Source organism: Fusarium odoratissimum (assembly GCF_000260195.1).
Source record: "Fusarium odoratissimum NRRL 54006 unplaced genomic scaffold supercont1.9, whole genome shotgun sequence".
In the NCBI taxonomy this organism is placed as follows: domain Eukaryota; kingdom Fungi; phylum Ascomycota; class Sordariomycetes; order Hypocreales; family Nectriaceae; genus Fusarium; species Fusarium odoratissimum.
Window position 1 is genome coordinate 909649 of NW_022158695.1, and position 13767 is coordinate 923415.

Here is a 13767-nt window from a genome sequence, read left to right on the forward strand (position 1 = left end):
GGGAAATAACTACTCCAGCCTGACTAAGTAGGTATCTTCTGTTTCAACTACAAGGGTCGGACAAAGTCGAAGCATTTCCCTATCATAGTCAGCTTACTCTGCTCTGTTTAAAGTGCTCACATGCCTCCGGTCATTCTTCACAAGTAATCCACCAATTTACACCACTACGCCATAAGAAGACACTACGTCAAAGCCTGAATCTACCCCAGTTTTCCTTATTCGTGGGGAAGTGGAGAGAGCTCATCTCCATTTGATGTTACTTGTTCCCTTGGTCCATTGCCATCTTCCAAGCCCTCAAATCGTCATACGGAGCATTGCGAACTTGGTCTCTTACACTGTATATACTGTCTCTTCCCCGTTTGCCCGATCATTGATGTGATCTGGCACACACAATATGAACTACCTTAATCAATCATTGCAAACTGCAAAACTCAACATACATAGTACAATCCGACAGTCATGGATCACACAATGAGAAAACTCGATAGGTAGAGAGCATAACAGCTAACATAAAACATTCCAATTCGCCAATTTACAACCCAACCGTTCATTGACCAAATAATTTCTGCTGCGACAAAACCACCAAAGCATCTATACCATGTACTAGTACACCCTCCGCAGAAGACTAGATTAACGTGCAGGCCTTGTGTCCATCAATGGCCAAGTTGCTTTCTGAAGAATCTCCCAAGTTGTCTCTGGTCAGTGGTTGTAGAGACCCTCAAGGATGTGCTTCAATCTCATCCGTCACATTTTAACCAGCATCGCGCAGACGCAGCTCATATTAAGTGACAGAAAGTGACACAGCTTGAGATCCGTGATGATCCCGGCACTTCAATTCCTTGTACCAACCAGACGCCGTGACTTTGATTCCAAGTGTCCAAACAGTGCTTTCCCCTAATTAGAGCTCATGCTATCCAGTCTCAATTCCGTCCTTCATGCCTCGTAGCTCTTAATTTGGCCATCACTGCTGGGAGGTGGGACGGCCTGCGCGCCTGGGACGGCCTGGAAGCTCAACCGGTCTCCTTCGCTCATAGCTTCTTGTGCAAGTCGTACGCCTTGTTCGCCTCCAACAGCCGCGGCAGCCTTCAGGCCCTCCTGTACTTCTCGAACTCTACGTCGGAAGGTCAATCGATCGAGAAACAGTTGCTGTCTTGCCCGTTCAAGCTCTCGTCGCTCCGCACGTAGGACGGCCTCCATCTCGTCGAAATACTTGAGCTTCAATTCAAGTTTTTGTAGTGTCACATTTGAAGCAGCGGAAACCAGGCGAGTCATCTCGCGTTCTTCATGAGATGCAAATCCGGCAGCCCTAGCACCTATCGAAGCCAGAGGAATGGATGCGAGCGCGTTGGTCTTTGTGGTGGTCGTCGTAGTTGTGGTTGTAGTCGTCGTGGTCTCTTGTCGGAGGTCGATATCCATAGAATCACTCTTGGCTTTGCTGTCACCGCTGGCCTGGGAATCATCATCGGCTTTGTCGCCGTCGAGCTGCTTGCGGAGCTTGCGCTTGAGCTCTTCGGCAGATTTACTTGCGGCCGCTGCCGTACTGGCTGGGTCTGCCAAGCTAGCAAGGAAACCGACGACAGACATCACAGGGTTATCAACTTGGCTGAAGGGAAGCTGTCCTTGTTGGGGGCCAAGCATAGACAGGCCAGTCGGGGCACTGATGGGAGCCTCAGAGTCCAAATACTTCTCCTCAATGTCCAGCTGAAGGAATTGGAGAACACACTCTTCCCTTGTGCGGGTACCAACATGCTCTGCAATCTCACCCCAATCGTCGTCGAATCGCTCGAGGCCTTCAAGGAGTCGCAGAATCTCGGCATCCGTCCATGGAGCATCGCGGTCCAAGGTCGATGTGTAGGTGGGGTTCTCCATCTTCACATACATGTTGCTGTTATGGTTGGCAGGCAGGCGACCCTCAGTGAAGCAGTTAGGGCAAAGGTCATATTTGGCCTTGGGGTTGGCATCTGTATGGTTGCTGTGATAGTATATCCGAGTGCAATCATTGCCGCACTGGTGGCAATGGACCTTGGCGATGGGGGTCTTGGTGGCATCATCGGCACCAGTTGCGCCATTGGTGGCTGGCGTCTCACCATTGGTCTTGCCCTCAGTCTTGCTAATGAGGGTGTTCTTAGCATTGGCCTCGTAAATGTTTCGTCCAATTTCGAGGTTCTGCTCCCCTTTAGCGGGAGCGGCAGCAGCAGCCTTTTGGTCGGTATCTTGGCTCTTCTTGCCTTCCAGAACCACAGGGTCGGCAGAAGGTTGCCACGCCTGGAGGCCTCGGGGAGTATCGCATATGATCTTGAAATGGCCAGTGAAGGGTGGTCCAACGTGTGATGGGCGTTGCTCGGCGTCAACCTATTGGATGTCAGAAAACCTGAAAATGTCGTTGACAAAGCACCTTACCTGATAGTTGATCAAGCCCCATTGCTCCAAGAAGGCGTGGACGCGCATAATGGCGCAAACATCACCAGCCAAGTTCCTGCGGCAGGCTGTGACTGTCAGATATTCAACAGGGTTGAGGCGATATGTGTTTATCATAAAATCGCGGTAATCCTTGTAGACAGCTGGTGTTTTGCTTCGGTTACGGTTGTTGAAGAACTCGGCCATGGCTTTACGCTCGATTTCGTGAATAGCATTCATGTCGAACCAGGTACTGTAGCTGGGAAGGACAATCGCGTGAGTCTGCGCGATGAGATGGTCGCGAGCAGCCGACTCAACAACCTCCTTTGACTTGGATTCTTGACCATCTGTAGCGGCCGCTCCATCCTCCTTCGTCTTGGCATCATCAGCGGGCGCATCGTTCATCTCCTCATCGCCTCGAGCTGGATGTCTCAGTAAATATTCCATCATGTTTCAAATAGTCTGGTTACCTGGCGCAGGAGTTGTACTATCCTGTTTGATGTTTGACTCAGTAGCCAATCCCTCGGACATCTGGATGTCTATTTCCCGTGAGTGACATGTTTAATCGAGGAAGCAGCAATCGCAATGCGCACATACCTTCGCTGTCGCCTGCACCTGACTCTGGCTGCAGGGGAGGCTGAGCGAGGATAGGGTTGCTGTTGGGCGAGGCACCGTTGCCGGGCGAGCCATAGGTAGCAGAGTCGTCCATCTTTATGGTTACCGCGATCAGACCGCGAACGGTAGTTCAGGACGGCGAATCAATCGAGCGCGCACAATCAGATTATTGTGCGATATTTGGCGAACAGAATTATCACGAATCAGAGAGATGATTGTTCGTACGTCGTCGGGAATTCGATGTCGCTAGCGTCGTGATGTTGATGGAGTCTGGCGATGAAATGGGTCGCGTCTTGGAGAAATTTTGGCGCGAAGTGACTGGCCTCAGCTTCGTGACATTTGGACGCGCAGTTCCAGGGGGAACGAGCTGCATCACGTGGTATCAGTGTTAGCTAAGCATTGTGCACTGACCCCTCCGTGGTAGCTAATCCATTAACGAGATCCAGATGCCAACGATTGATAGTTCAGATGCTTTCTGATTATAGGCTACAACTGTTTTCTATATGTGCTGTTTCAGGTTTCCCGATGAGATTGTACTCGTCAATTGGTTTAGTCGCGAGCTTGTCAACGCAGTTCTCAAACATTTAGACGCAGACTGAGATCTAGCCTCTAGCGGTTATCGTTACGATACCATGATACCTACGCAGTAGGACAAACTTAGTCTCAGATCAACAGAATAAAGCATAATATAGAGACCCAAATATCTCCTTAAGTTTGGAGACAGATCAATGTAGCTGTTTTATGATACTCAAGCTGTCATGTGAATGGATATCACTTGAGCCGATTCGGCATTTTAGTCCACATGCCGTCGGTTCCCGGTCTGGCCGATGGCGGCGGTAGAGCAAGCGGCCTCGACCTCGGGCCGTTAACAACCGTCGCCGACTTAACCTACCTCACCTACATCACTCACTCTTGGACCTGGAGAGGGCAGTTGAATTGCCATCACCACAAATCAATCACACCCTCACGATGCTTCCGACCGCGAAACGAGTGCTGGCACAGAGGGCCACTGGCCTCATGGCGCGCGCGCACGCCTACAGCCTCGGCGCACAACGGCAGCGCCTGCAATCCACATTGGCAATCCTCGAACAGAAGGATGGTGTACTCAACCACAGCTCGCTGAGCGCCTTCACAGCTGCGAAGAAGTTGGGTGGACCAGTACACGGGTTTATCGCTGGCAACAACATCAAGCCTGTGGCTGAGGAGATTGCCAAAGCTGAGGGCGTCGAAAAGATTATTGCTGTCGATAACAGTGCATATGAGAAGGTTGGTGGAAAGGTCCATGAACCCAATTACACGCGCGCAACACTGACTCTCCATCAAGGGTCTCCCCGAGAGCTATGCTCCCCTCTTGGTTGAGAATATCAAGAAAGGCGGTTACACACACGTCATCGCAGGCCACACTGCATTCGGCAAGAGTGTCATGCCTCGAGTGGCCGCTCTGCTCGATTCGCAGCAGATCTCAGATATCACAGCAATTGAGAACGAGAACACATTCGTCCGTCCCATCTACGCCGGTAATGCGATCGCCACCGTTGAGTCTTCAGACTCTGTCAAGGTCATCACCATTCGAGGAACTGCCTTCGCTGCTGGTCCCCTAGAAGGAGGTTCCGCCACCGTTGAGGATGGAGTTGACTCCAAGCCCGAGTCACCTACCGAGTGGGTGTCGGAAGATTTGGCCAAGTCAGACCGTCCTGATCTTTCGACTGCAAGCCGCGTCGTGTCCGGAGGGCGTGGTCTCAAGTCCAAGGAGGAGTTCGACAAGGTCATGCTTCCCCTCGCTGATGCCCTTGGTGCTGCTGTCGGTGCCTCTCGTGCTGCTGTTGACAGTGGCTATGCCGATAACAGTCTGCAGGTGGGTCAAACAGGCAAGGTTGTTGCTCCTCAGTTGTACATGGCCGTGGGCATCTCGGGTGCGATTCAACATCTTGCAGGTATGAAGGATAGCAAGGTCATTGCTGCGATTAACAAGGATCCCGATGCTCCCATCTTCCAGGTTGCCGATGTCGGTCTGGTTGGTGACTTATTCGAAAAGGTACCTGAGCTGACTGAGAAGGTCAAGAGCTCCTAAGCATCTAGGTGTACAGGGTGTGAAGTACAGAGTGATGTAATATACAAACAGTTAAAGTGCCCGTCTCTGGTATCATTCGAGGACAGTCAACATTTCATCCGTGCTCGTGAACTTTTCTCTCTCTTTTCCATTCTTTTGCCCACGCTCTCGTTCTGCGCGGTCAATCTGCCTCCAGTCGTCCCACGCAACGGCTCGACATGTTGATGGCCCAGCGTCGTGTCTCAGGCCCTCCCACCCTGTCACACTGTCATGATTTGAAGCGTTGAGAAAGCGACCGCCTGATAGCCAGTCGTGAACAATCGCATCACCCGTCGTGAAGGCGTCCTGCATAGTAGATGCGATCACTCCGGTCGGACCGTTCTTGACCCAACCGGCGCAGTATACTCCGGGGACCCTCTCATTGTGAGCACCTCCAGCATGCGTATCAGAAACCATCCTCGTCACTCTACCAAGGCCATCGTTGTCGACAACGCCGCGACGATCGTCAAATTGAATACCGATTTCAGCAAACCCAGGCAGAGCTACGGATTTGTATCCAACCGAGCGGAAGACAACATCAGATGGCAGGATAGTGGTCTTGCCAGTGGCTTTGACAGATGACTTGGGGTCAAATGGTGCTGCGAGTTCTGTAATGTCGAATTCAGTACTTGCCACCTTGGAGGGTGCATCCTGGTTTCCAAGAAAATGCTTTGGTGAGAAACAGCTATCCAAAGACCATGACTTGGAAGCTGTCTCGTGGGGGGTTGATGAGCCCTTCACCAGCACTTCCATGAGTCGTTTTGAGGCACGTGGCAAAGACTTCAGATCCTCGGGAACGAGTGATCGATTGAAGGGTAAAAACCCTACGTCTCTTAGTTTCATGAGTTCCCGCACCTCTTTGATGGTGAATGAAGCCTAGCATCTGTTAGAGCTGTGATAATTAAGCCATCAACAGTGAGACCTACCTGCATCGGCCCTCTTCTTCCTACTACATGGACTCTCTTAACCCTGCTTTTGGACAGCGTCTCAAGCGCCTTCTCTGTAATATCCGTTCTTCTGAGAACGTCAATGTCTTCCAAAAGCATCCGTGCAACATCGAGAGCAACGTTTCCTTGGCCGATGACCACAGCTTCCTCGGCTTGTGAGAGGTCCAGGTCTAAGCCTGAACATCCAGGCAGACCGTTGTACCATCCTACAACCTCACGCGCTGAGTGAATACCGCTGAGGGTCGATTCGCCCGGGATACCGAGTTTTTTGTCTTCGGATGCTCCATATGCGAAAAGAACAGCATCATAGTGCTGCATGAGGTTATGCAACTCTATTGTGCAATGCTTCGAAGAGTTGCCAGGATGACCAATAGAAACATTACCAATGAATGTGAAATTGGGCTGTGATGCAATTTCATCAAATTTATCTTGGCAATTCTATTGTCATGTGAGTATTCTAGTCTACTAGTTGTTCTATAGGGTAACCAACCTTGACCTCTGGATGATCTGGAGCAACGCCATGACGAACCAAACCGAACGGTACGGGAAGACTCTCATACATATCCACTTTCACTCCTGGCACTTTCCCCATTACTCGGTAGGCAGTATAGAACCCGGCCGGTCCAGATCCTACTACTGCCATGCGAAATGGCGCATCCGGAGATCGAGAACTTTGCTGAAGCGCAGAGGAGAAACATCGACCAGAAATTACACTAGAAACCCGAGGCACTGTATCGAGGCGACGGAAGCGCCGTGCTATTGAGCACATCATCATTCACGGCTGGTGATGGTGTTTCGATGTTGTACCTCAGTCAGAGAACGACTGAGAAGTGACTCTTTATCCATTCAAGGAATAACGGGTCTATCACCGACCGGTCTTGGCCAGGGTCCGACCTCCGATGCGGCGTCGGCTTGCAGAATGCGGCAGACGTCACGTTGCTGTGCCAACACGGCCCGCCCCATGTACACAAGTTTCGTCAGAGACATGCGACACCATTGTTCTCAACCCCAAATCCAAGACCCTCTCTCGGCTCCCCAGTTTCTCGGATAACAATCTCATTATAACGACTCGCCTGTCGTGCGTGATTTAACAAACGTCCATTCCCCGCCCATATCTTATTGTCTTCATTCCAGCACGAGGCGCACAATACAGCCAACAATTTACTATCGCGCAACTTCAAGCGCATCGCGCTGCGACTACAGGCATGGCTCCGTCGCAAGCGCCTTTCCTTTACAGCGCCGTCCACAGCGACTCGCGCTTCCCGGAGCCCAAGTTTGATCCCAAGGCTGTCACAAGAGCAAGCTGGGAACCTCCCAAGCCGCGAAAGAAGCCCGATGGACCGCTTGTGTCTTTCAACAGACATCCTGAGTGAGTGCTGTGGCATTGTCTCAGCGCCGGATCTCAATGCTAACTATTCCTCAGTATGCATGAGGTTCTTACCTATAGGACTAACGAGTATGCTTCTATGAGCCCGCGCAGTAAGAGCTTCATCAAATGGCTCCGTCATGTTCAGTCCGGGCTGCGCGTATTGCAGCTGGTATCAGCTCTTGGACTGCTTGCGCTGATGATCCTGATTGACAAGGTACCCAGTCTGGAGGGCTGGGTTATGAGAATTACCGTAAGAACCTACCCTCTCACAATGTTTGCAAGCTGTAACTGACTCATGATGTAGCCTGGCGTCGTGATATTACACTGCATCTACGGAATTTACCATCTCTCCCGTGACGCCGCAGGACGATCGCCTGCATCTTCTGCATCCTATCAGCTCTTTTGCGGCGTCACCGACCTTGGTGTCGCCCCTCTCTACGCCTTTGGTGCCCTATCAGTGCGCACCAAGAGTGAAGCCTGGATCACCCGCCTCTCGGACCAGTCGCTCATGAATACCTTCAAGCCTGTTCTTTTCTACACCTTCGTTGCAGCCGGTGGTCTCCATCTCATCAGCTTAGCGATTGCTGGTTGGCTGGGCTTCATGTTCCGCAAGATCAGCCTGATGCCTCCTGATATGAACCCTCTTGAGAGTCACTTGACTGCTCGACCAATGCACAAGAGGAACAAGTCGTCGGTGATGACTGCTAGCACCATGGACAGTGATGCCCGCCTGTCGACGCCCCGAAGCGCTCGCCGGGAATCTCTCGTGCCTCAAGAAGGTATTCATGACGGCATTGAAGCACCGCGCGCCATTCCTTTCACCCATACTCGCAACGGATCGAGCACGACAATTGGAACTCGAGACTCCCGCACCAAGTTCCCGCCACCTCCACAGTACCAGAGAGGCCCTGGAAGCCCTCGTCGTGAGCGTCGCGATTCGGCTGCTTCAAGGGCCACCACACGAACTACTGCTACCCGTTCAATTTACCACGATGCCTATAGCGAGATTCCCCTCGACGACCAGGCAGGATCTCGCCCATCTAGCAGCTACAACAGGCATAGTCAACCTCGCCCGGCTAGATTCACCGAGACCTGGATGCCTACCGACTCACTCATCTCTCGAACGAATCAACGAAACCGTGAAATGGAAGCGGCAAAGACAAGTGCTGCAAACCGCGAGAACAAGTCATATGAGGCATTGGCTCAACGATACGCTCATGACGATTCTGATTCCGAATATGGTGATGAAAACAACCCATCTTACGACCTTGGCGTCAATGGTGATGAGCTTCGTCCTCATCCCCTTCGCCTGAACCCCCCTGCTGCACAGCAAGAACGCAAATCCCCTCCTCGCGCCAAGACACCCTTCTTCCCGTTCAAGAACTCATTGACCGATATCAGCACAAACGCGAGACGTGTCAGTGCGAGCAGGGATATCGCTGATGAGAAGCCAGCTTTGGCTCCCCGCAACCGTCAGAGCTCTATTCAACCAGAGTCTGAGTTTTATGCGAGATCATATGGAGAACTTCAGAGTGCAACTCCCCCTATTATGATTGGCAGCGACAATCGCAAGGTCTCCACGGGTAATGATTACAGTCAGAACACTTCTACGGCATATGGACGACGTAATGTTAGTGGTAAGATGGTAGAAGAAGGCCGAGCAGCAGGGAACCGGTATTCTTTTCTTGATGGGCGTAACCCCCTCGCGGAAAGGAGATGAGACTACGGGAGTATGTGTTTGAGTGTTTGTTCATGATTTTTAATGCAGGATGCGTCAAAGTTCGAATGTTTGGCAAGGATAAGGTTTGGGGACATGGCAAGATATCCGGATATGTAGTTTATTAGGTAGTTTTGGTGTTTGATAATACAAAAGTCTCAAATCATGAATTTCTCCCACATCTGACCGCTACTGAACAGTACTATTCACCATTCAAGTACGCTCGCCAAGATACCGATGGACCCTGTAAGTTGTCGTCCCTCCACCCCTTCGCATCCCACGAGTCCAATTGACACAGATGCCTCATTGTTGGACGGCCATGCGGGCAGTTCCAAGGCTTGTCCAACTCTGCCATATGCCGCACAAGCGTCTCCATTTGCCCATGCGTCAAAGCCTTCCCAATCATGACGCTGCTACGACATGCCCTCGATGCAAACATCTTCCTCACTTTGGAGGGACGGGGTATATGTTTCGACTCGGACGATTCCTCACCAAGCAATGCTATCAGCTCTTCAAGGTCAGTGATCGAGAAGGTCACCTCACGACTCATGGGAAGCGCCAGCACTTCACACCTTGAGCCCACGGGTTCATCTCCAGTCATGTCGACATGGACTTTGAACCCGTTAGCCTCAATGGCAGGAATACTTTGTAACACAATTTCTTCTTCCAGTGCTGTCAGCTCTAGCCTTTTCGGGTGGACTAGTCGTTGAGACTGTACTGTCTGAATCTCTTGCAACCTCTCAAAGTTATACTTTTCGTCTGTCGCGTGTTGGTCAATGATAAACAACTCATTCTTCTGAGCTACCTCCAGGTCTTCCTCCGACCCGGTGCTCGCAGGACGTGTTGCGATGATGAAACCCATGTTGAATTGCCCAACTATTTTCATTTTTAGAAAGTCCTTGCGAGCTATAGTAAGTGACAATTTCTCTTCCGCATTGGCTGCCGCAAGATCTGTCACTTCATCATCGACAGTCGTAGAGTCTTGACTTGGACTGAGGCTGTTCCTCCATGAGTCCAGCCCCAGCTTTATGAGGCTCTCGTCCGTTCGTAGGTGTTGTAGTAGTTGGGCTGTAGACTCTTTCTTCCGTACACTAGACTTGAGAGATTGAGTCTTATGATCAGTTGTGGCAGGTTCCCCCGCAAATATGAAGGGCGTAATATCAGACAAGTCATTTGTTTCCGTCTGCTTGCCTGGTCTATCGCTCCCAGCGACCGGAATAGCTGGTTCACTGACAGCTTTCCCATCCTTGTTCGCGTTGAATGTGTCACTGTCGGTGTTTGTATCTGTGCCTTCAGAATCGGAGATTTCCCCACCATCAGAACCCTGGCCCGCTTGCTCCTTACGAAATGATATCTTCCTATCTGTCGCGCCGCTGCCAGCTGCGTATATCTGTGTCAGGCGGCTTCCGAAAGACGGTTTTGGATTGTCAACCTCCATTTCATCCTCAGAAACAGCCACATTATTCGCACGGCGATCAGGAGTACTCGCAGCATCCTGTATGATCTCGTTACCAATGACTATCGTAGCGGCCTCTGATGTTGCCTTTTCCCGTGGCGTTTTCACTGGGCTAGTGTGTGAGCTCCCGCCCTGTCCACGCCTCAGTGGTTTCGTAGCAGGAATCTGGGGTTCATTCTCAAGCAATTCTGATGACTTCTTGGTGGGAGAAGAGCCAGTCTTCGTGACACTGTTTACCTTCAGTTGCTTGTTGAAATCCCGCACAGGGAGTGGCTTCCCAGCATCATTTTCATCGCTGTCTGAAGAGAGCGAGGGACTCCCGATAAAGAGGCTCGGCTCTTCTCGCCTCGTAGAAGGACGTACGGATGGACTTTGATTCTGTGCGAAAGTTGATGCTGTGGTGCCTCGGTCTTTTGGCCGCGACGTTGACCCCCTCTCTACCCATCCACTGATCAGATTTTGACTACTAATGTTTTTCTCTAATGATTTTGACCCGCCAACCCTCCTTACGGCGCCAAGTGGCACCTTGGCAACGGGGCTGCTTTCGTCACTGTCTTCATCTGATTCGACTTCAGGCTGGGAATCATCCAGAGGCTTCTGAGGAGTGATCGATAATGGCTTGAAGGGCGTGTTAGTGGTTGACTGCTTCTCAGTGCGGTTCTTAAAGGGCAAAAGCTGAGAGGTCGGAACTGAGTAGTCTTGCGAGTCGAAAAGGGCTGTGAGGGAAGTGCGTAGGTTATCGAGCAGTTGGTTTTGATCATGCAACAATATACTCCTCTTGTCTGGACTAACATTGACGTCGTACATGTGGGTATCGAGCTGAATATCCGCTAGAATAAAAGGAGCTTGTGAGCTGTTGTAAGCCTTGTAAACCTCGTTAAATGCCTTTGCGAATTGGGGCAAGCCACATGGCCTCCCATTCACAAAGAACATCTGGCGATCTGGAGTTTGGCGTCCATCACCATGAGAAGGCCGGGAAACATGCCCCACGACACGGACATCCCTAGAGCTTGATTTATGTTTTTGGTCAATTTGCAAAGCTGGACCGCCTGTGGAAGGATGCATTTCTAGAGTCAAATCGAGGGGTACAAGGACCGTCATCGTCTTTGCACCAAAGATATTGATGATGTTTTCTCTTGTCGTCGGATTACCCTTGGTCGAAAATAGGTGAATCCTTTTCCCTTTGGTAGGTTGCTGAGACACGGAGAATTTGAGATTGGTTTGAATACAAGCGTATTGTCCAAGGAGGGCGATGACCTTATTCCACTCTCGCTTTATGTTTCGCTCAAGCTCACGCCGACGAACAGGCAAGTTGTGGAAGAGACGCTCAACTGAAACGGTTGTGCCTTTTGAAGCTGCCACAACTGCAGTTCCTTTGAGGGCTCCTGATGGCTCGAAGCTGAGCTTGGTCCCCTTAGGAGCTTCGCCCTGCTGGCAAGTCGTGATGCTCACAATTGACAAAGCACACAATGAGGCTAATGCTTCACCCCGGAAACCAAATGTCTCTAACGTAGCTATATCCGAGTATGAAGAGAGCTTTGACGTATGGTGTTTGAGAGCCACTGATGGATAGTTGGCAGGGGCGATACCAGACCCATTATCAGCCACCTCGATGAGATCAAGTCCTTGGTTTTTGAAACGAACATCTGTTAGAAGGCCAGTCAGAATACTCCAGTTATTGCTGCCGACGGATTGTTCAATCGGAACGATCGGATGCCTACCTATGCTTGTTGCCCCAGCATCGATGCTGTTCTCAACCAGTTCTTTGACAACAGAGCAAAGGTCGACTATAACCTGGCCGGACTGGATCTGATGAACCTGGGAAAGTTAGTATAATGATATGAGCGATTGTGAATATGCCATGTACCGTGCGTCCATCGATCTGTTTTATAGTTGCCATGTGGACCTTTTTATACAGAGGTTCACGCAGGACCTCGAACACGATACCAACAACGCAGCCAAGGGCGATGAGACCTCAATGCGATTATGATTGCGGCACCATTTGAAGGCTGTGACAAGACCGTAGCTTTCTTTTCTTTTGTAGATGTGCAGATAAAAAATTGAAATCAGACTCAAGTACTCATCTGCTCCGTCTATCTTTCATCATGAGGTGCTATGTGAATGAATACAAGTCGGACGAAGCTCTTACATGGATGGAGGACCCACCTAACCGCTCATGGAAAGATGCTCCCTCAGTTAACACATATGCCTATAACGGGTTGCCAATCCCGTGAGTTCATCTAAGGTACCTGGCTATGGGTATAAACAGGACCAAATACCTAGATGCACTCGACGAGACGATTTTGTGTCAGACGGAAGCTTCGACCTATGAGATTTCTTTTTCGTCATGTGCCTGCATTGAGAGGGTGACACTGCATTTCCAAAATCCCGCTCCGAGATAGCTTCAGACTGATTCAGGAACAAAGAAACGAAATACAGCTATGAATTTGTAGTACTTATAGTGAGCCTCGCGCTATCAGAAAGAAGATAAAGGACAACGATAGGGGACTTTGGGTTGAGGTCTCCTGGTCTTGGATCTGCCTGCATCAGACAGCCTCGCTTGAGTTGCGCCTTGAGGCTTTCGCTTTCGATAGCAATGACGCAAGAAGGAGATAAGAATTGTGTTCCCAGCCTTCCGATATTGACAGTCAACTAAGCGTTTATCTGTAACTTACAAGACATAGGTTGTGGAGCTACTGAGTCCAGACGGAGAAGGCTTAGTTACGTTACCTTAGGTACTATAAAAACCACTTAAGATGCGGCTCCACGAACAAGAACCCGCACGTACCGATTCTCCGTCCCAGTTTCGATGGGCAAGACATGTCAAGTTTCTATTTTTCCAAGCTTTGGACCGAGTCCAAGGAAGCTATCACTGGCCAAGACGGAAGACGGGCTTGGTGAGGCACTACTTGCAGCCTAACGCGGGACTAAAGAGGACGAGGCGTTGGCGGTAGGCTGCGGAGCTAGGGAACTTTGTGAACTGTCGTGCATTTGGAGTGACGCAGTTGGCTCTTATCTTGAAGGCCAAGCAGCCTCTCAGCGCAAAGGGTGGATGAAGTGACTGTGACGCTATCCAAGTCCATTTATGAGCATTAATCGAAAGGCTGGTCGAGATATAATGGTTTTTGCCCATCAGACTCAGTAGTAACCGGCTGTAAAAATAATAATTTCAAAACA

General features: G+C 50.5%; 5 protein-coding genes across 7 annotated transcripts; 2 read left to right on the top strand and 3 right to left on the bottom strand.

The window, feature by feature from the left end:
* Positions 1–44: 44 nt before the first annotated feature.
* FOIG_06693 (uncharacterized protein) lies at positions 45–3756 on the bottom strand. Its single transcript, XM_031205863.1, has 4 exons — positions 2995–3756; positions 2868–2936; positions 2401–2819; positions 45–2352 (listed from the first exon to the last, which is right to left on the bottom strand). Exons 1-4 carry the CDS (start codon positions 3104–3106, stop codon positions 934–936), a joined length of 2019 nt encoding a protein of 672 aa, XP_031064587.1. The 5' UTR covers positions 3107–3756; the 3' UTR covers positions 45–933.
* Positions 3757–3821: 65 nt separating this feature from the next.
* Positions 3822–5766, top strand: FOIG_06694 (electron transfer flavoprotein alpha subunit). Its single transcript, XM_031205864.1, has 2 exons — positions 3822–4278; positions 4337–5766. Exons 1-2 carry the CDS (start codon positions 3982–3984, stop codon positions 5081–5083), a joined length of 1044 nt encoding a protein of 347 aa, XP_031064588.1. The 5' UTR covers positions 3822–3981; the 3' UTR covers positions 5084–5766.
* On the bottom strand, positions 4513–6915 carry FOIG_06695 (ferredoxin-NADP+ reductase). 2 transcript variants are annotated; one of them, XM_031205865.1, is made up of 3 exons: positions 6539–6915; positions 6028–6486; positions 4513–5977 (listed from the first exon to the last, which is right to left on the bottom strand). In XM_031205865.1, the coding sequence occupies exons 1-3, from the start codon at positions 6821–6823 to the stop codon at positions 5156–5158; spliced, it is 1566 nt and encodes a 521-aa protein (XP_031064589.1). In that variant the 5' UTR covers positions 6824–6915; the 3' UTR covers positions 4513–5155. The 2 variants fall into 2 exon arrangements, with proteins under 2 accessions (XP_031064589.1, XP_031064590.1); XM_031205866.1 differs by having other exon boundaries at positions 6028–6915.
* Positions 6484–12234, top strand: FOIG_06696 (uncharacterized protein). 2 transcript variants are annotated; one of them, XM_031205868.1, is made up of 4 exons: positions 7064–7126; positions 7183–7417; positions 7472–7667; positions 7722–9298. In XM_031205868.1, the coding sequence occupies exons 2-4, from the start codon at positions 7254–7256 to the stop codon at positions 9135–9137; spliced, it is 1776 nt and encodes a 591-aa protein (XP_031064592.1). In that variant the 5' UTR covers positions 7064–7126; positions 7183–7253; the 3' UTR covers positions 9138–9298. The 2 variants fall into 2 exon arrangements, with proteins under 2 accessions (XP_031064591.1, XP_031064592.1); XM_031205867.1 differs by having other exon boundaries at positions 6484–7417; positions 7722–12234.
* Positions 7782–12759, bottom strand: FOIG_06697 (DNA mismatch repair protein PMS2). Its single transcript, XM_031205869.1, has 3 exons — positions 12458–12759; positions 12312–12408; positions 7782–12236 (listed from the first exon to the last, which is right to left on the bottom strand). Exons 1-3 carry the CDS (start codon positions 12488–12490, stop codon positions 9337–9339), a joined length of 3030 nt encoding a protein of 1009 aa, XP_031064593.1. The 5' UTR covers positions 12491–12759; the 3' UTR covers positions 7782–9336.
* Positions 12760–13767: the final 1008 nt, after the last annotated feature.